Source organism: Trypanosoma equiperdum (assembly GCF_001457755.1).
Source record: "Trypanosoma equiperdum strain OVI genome assembly, contig: ctg_9, whole genome shotgun sequence".
Classification (NCBI taxonomy): Eukaryota; Euglenozoa; class Kinetoplastea; order Trypanosomatida; family Trypanosomatidae; genus Trypanosoma; species Trypanosoma equiperdum.
In genome coordinates this window covers 1-757 of record NW_027124976.1, presented here as the reverse complement: position 1 = coordinate 757, position 757 = coordinate 1, and the positions used below count along the sequence as shown (strand labels likewise).

Here is a 757-nt window from a genome sequence, read left to right as displayed (position 1 = left end):
GGAAAAGAGGTGTAGTTGTGTCGCGGACGGCGATCTGTTTGTTAGAAGTGATAAAGGGAGGAAAAGACAAACAAACTTGTCAGATGGGAATGGCTTTCAGGAAAACCTGTACAGTTGAAACTGGGGAAGGGAAAGTTACAGAAGGGTAAAACAACTGCGTAATCGAATTTGTCACCGATGATAAAAACAAACGAACGGAGTTCACCACCCTGAAACCATAGCTGCGTCTTCCTCCGTCACATACGACACAACAATGTAAGTCTAATGTTGCTTGTATGAAGAACCGCATTGTTGCTCAGGAGACACCCATGGCCGTGGCAGTTCAACTGGATGCTAAGCAAGCGAAAGCACGACGCCGAGCTCGAGGGCACAACTGTGACGGCTGATGGAACTCACGAAAGTGAGTGATCGCAGGAGCTTGCTGAGTTCAGGAACGTCAATGCCAACGGCAGCATTCCCTCGACACACAGAAGGAATAAGCAGAAAAAAAGAGATGCTTTACACAAGCCATATGCCAAAGCCGAACGCAGCCATTGTTGTAATGACGTCAAGTGGGAAAGAGAGCCAACGGCAACTTGAAAACGCAGCAAAATAAGGATCGTTGAGAAACGACTTGGTGTGGACACCATGGGCGAAAGTTCACAGGCGCGGGAAACGCCAGCGGTATATTCAATGACGAGGTGTACGATAAAAACTGTTGCGCTACCGTGGCGGAGACAGGAATGACCACGATGTGGGCGAGAGAACTGGGAAGAGG

At 48.7% G+C, this 757-nt stretch overlaps 1 pseudogene across 1 annotated transcript; it reads left to right on the top strand.

Annotated features, from left to right (window-relative positions):
• The first annotated feature begins 355 nt into the window (after positions 1–355).
• On the top strand, positions 356–757 carry TEOVI_000465000:pseudogene (annotated as a pseudogene). Its single transcript is given in 3 exon segments — positions 356–490; positions 493–717; positions 719–757. Coding segments are annotated over 3 exon segments (399 nt in total).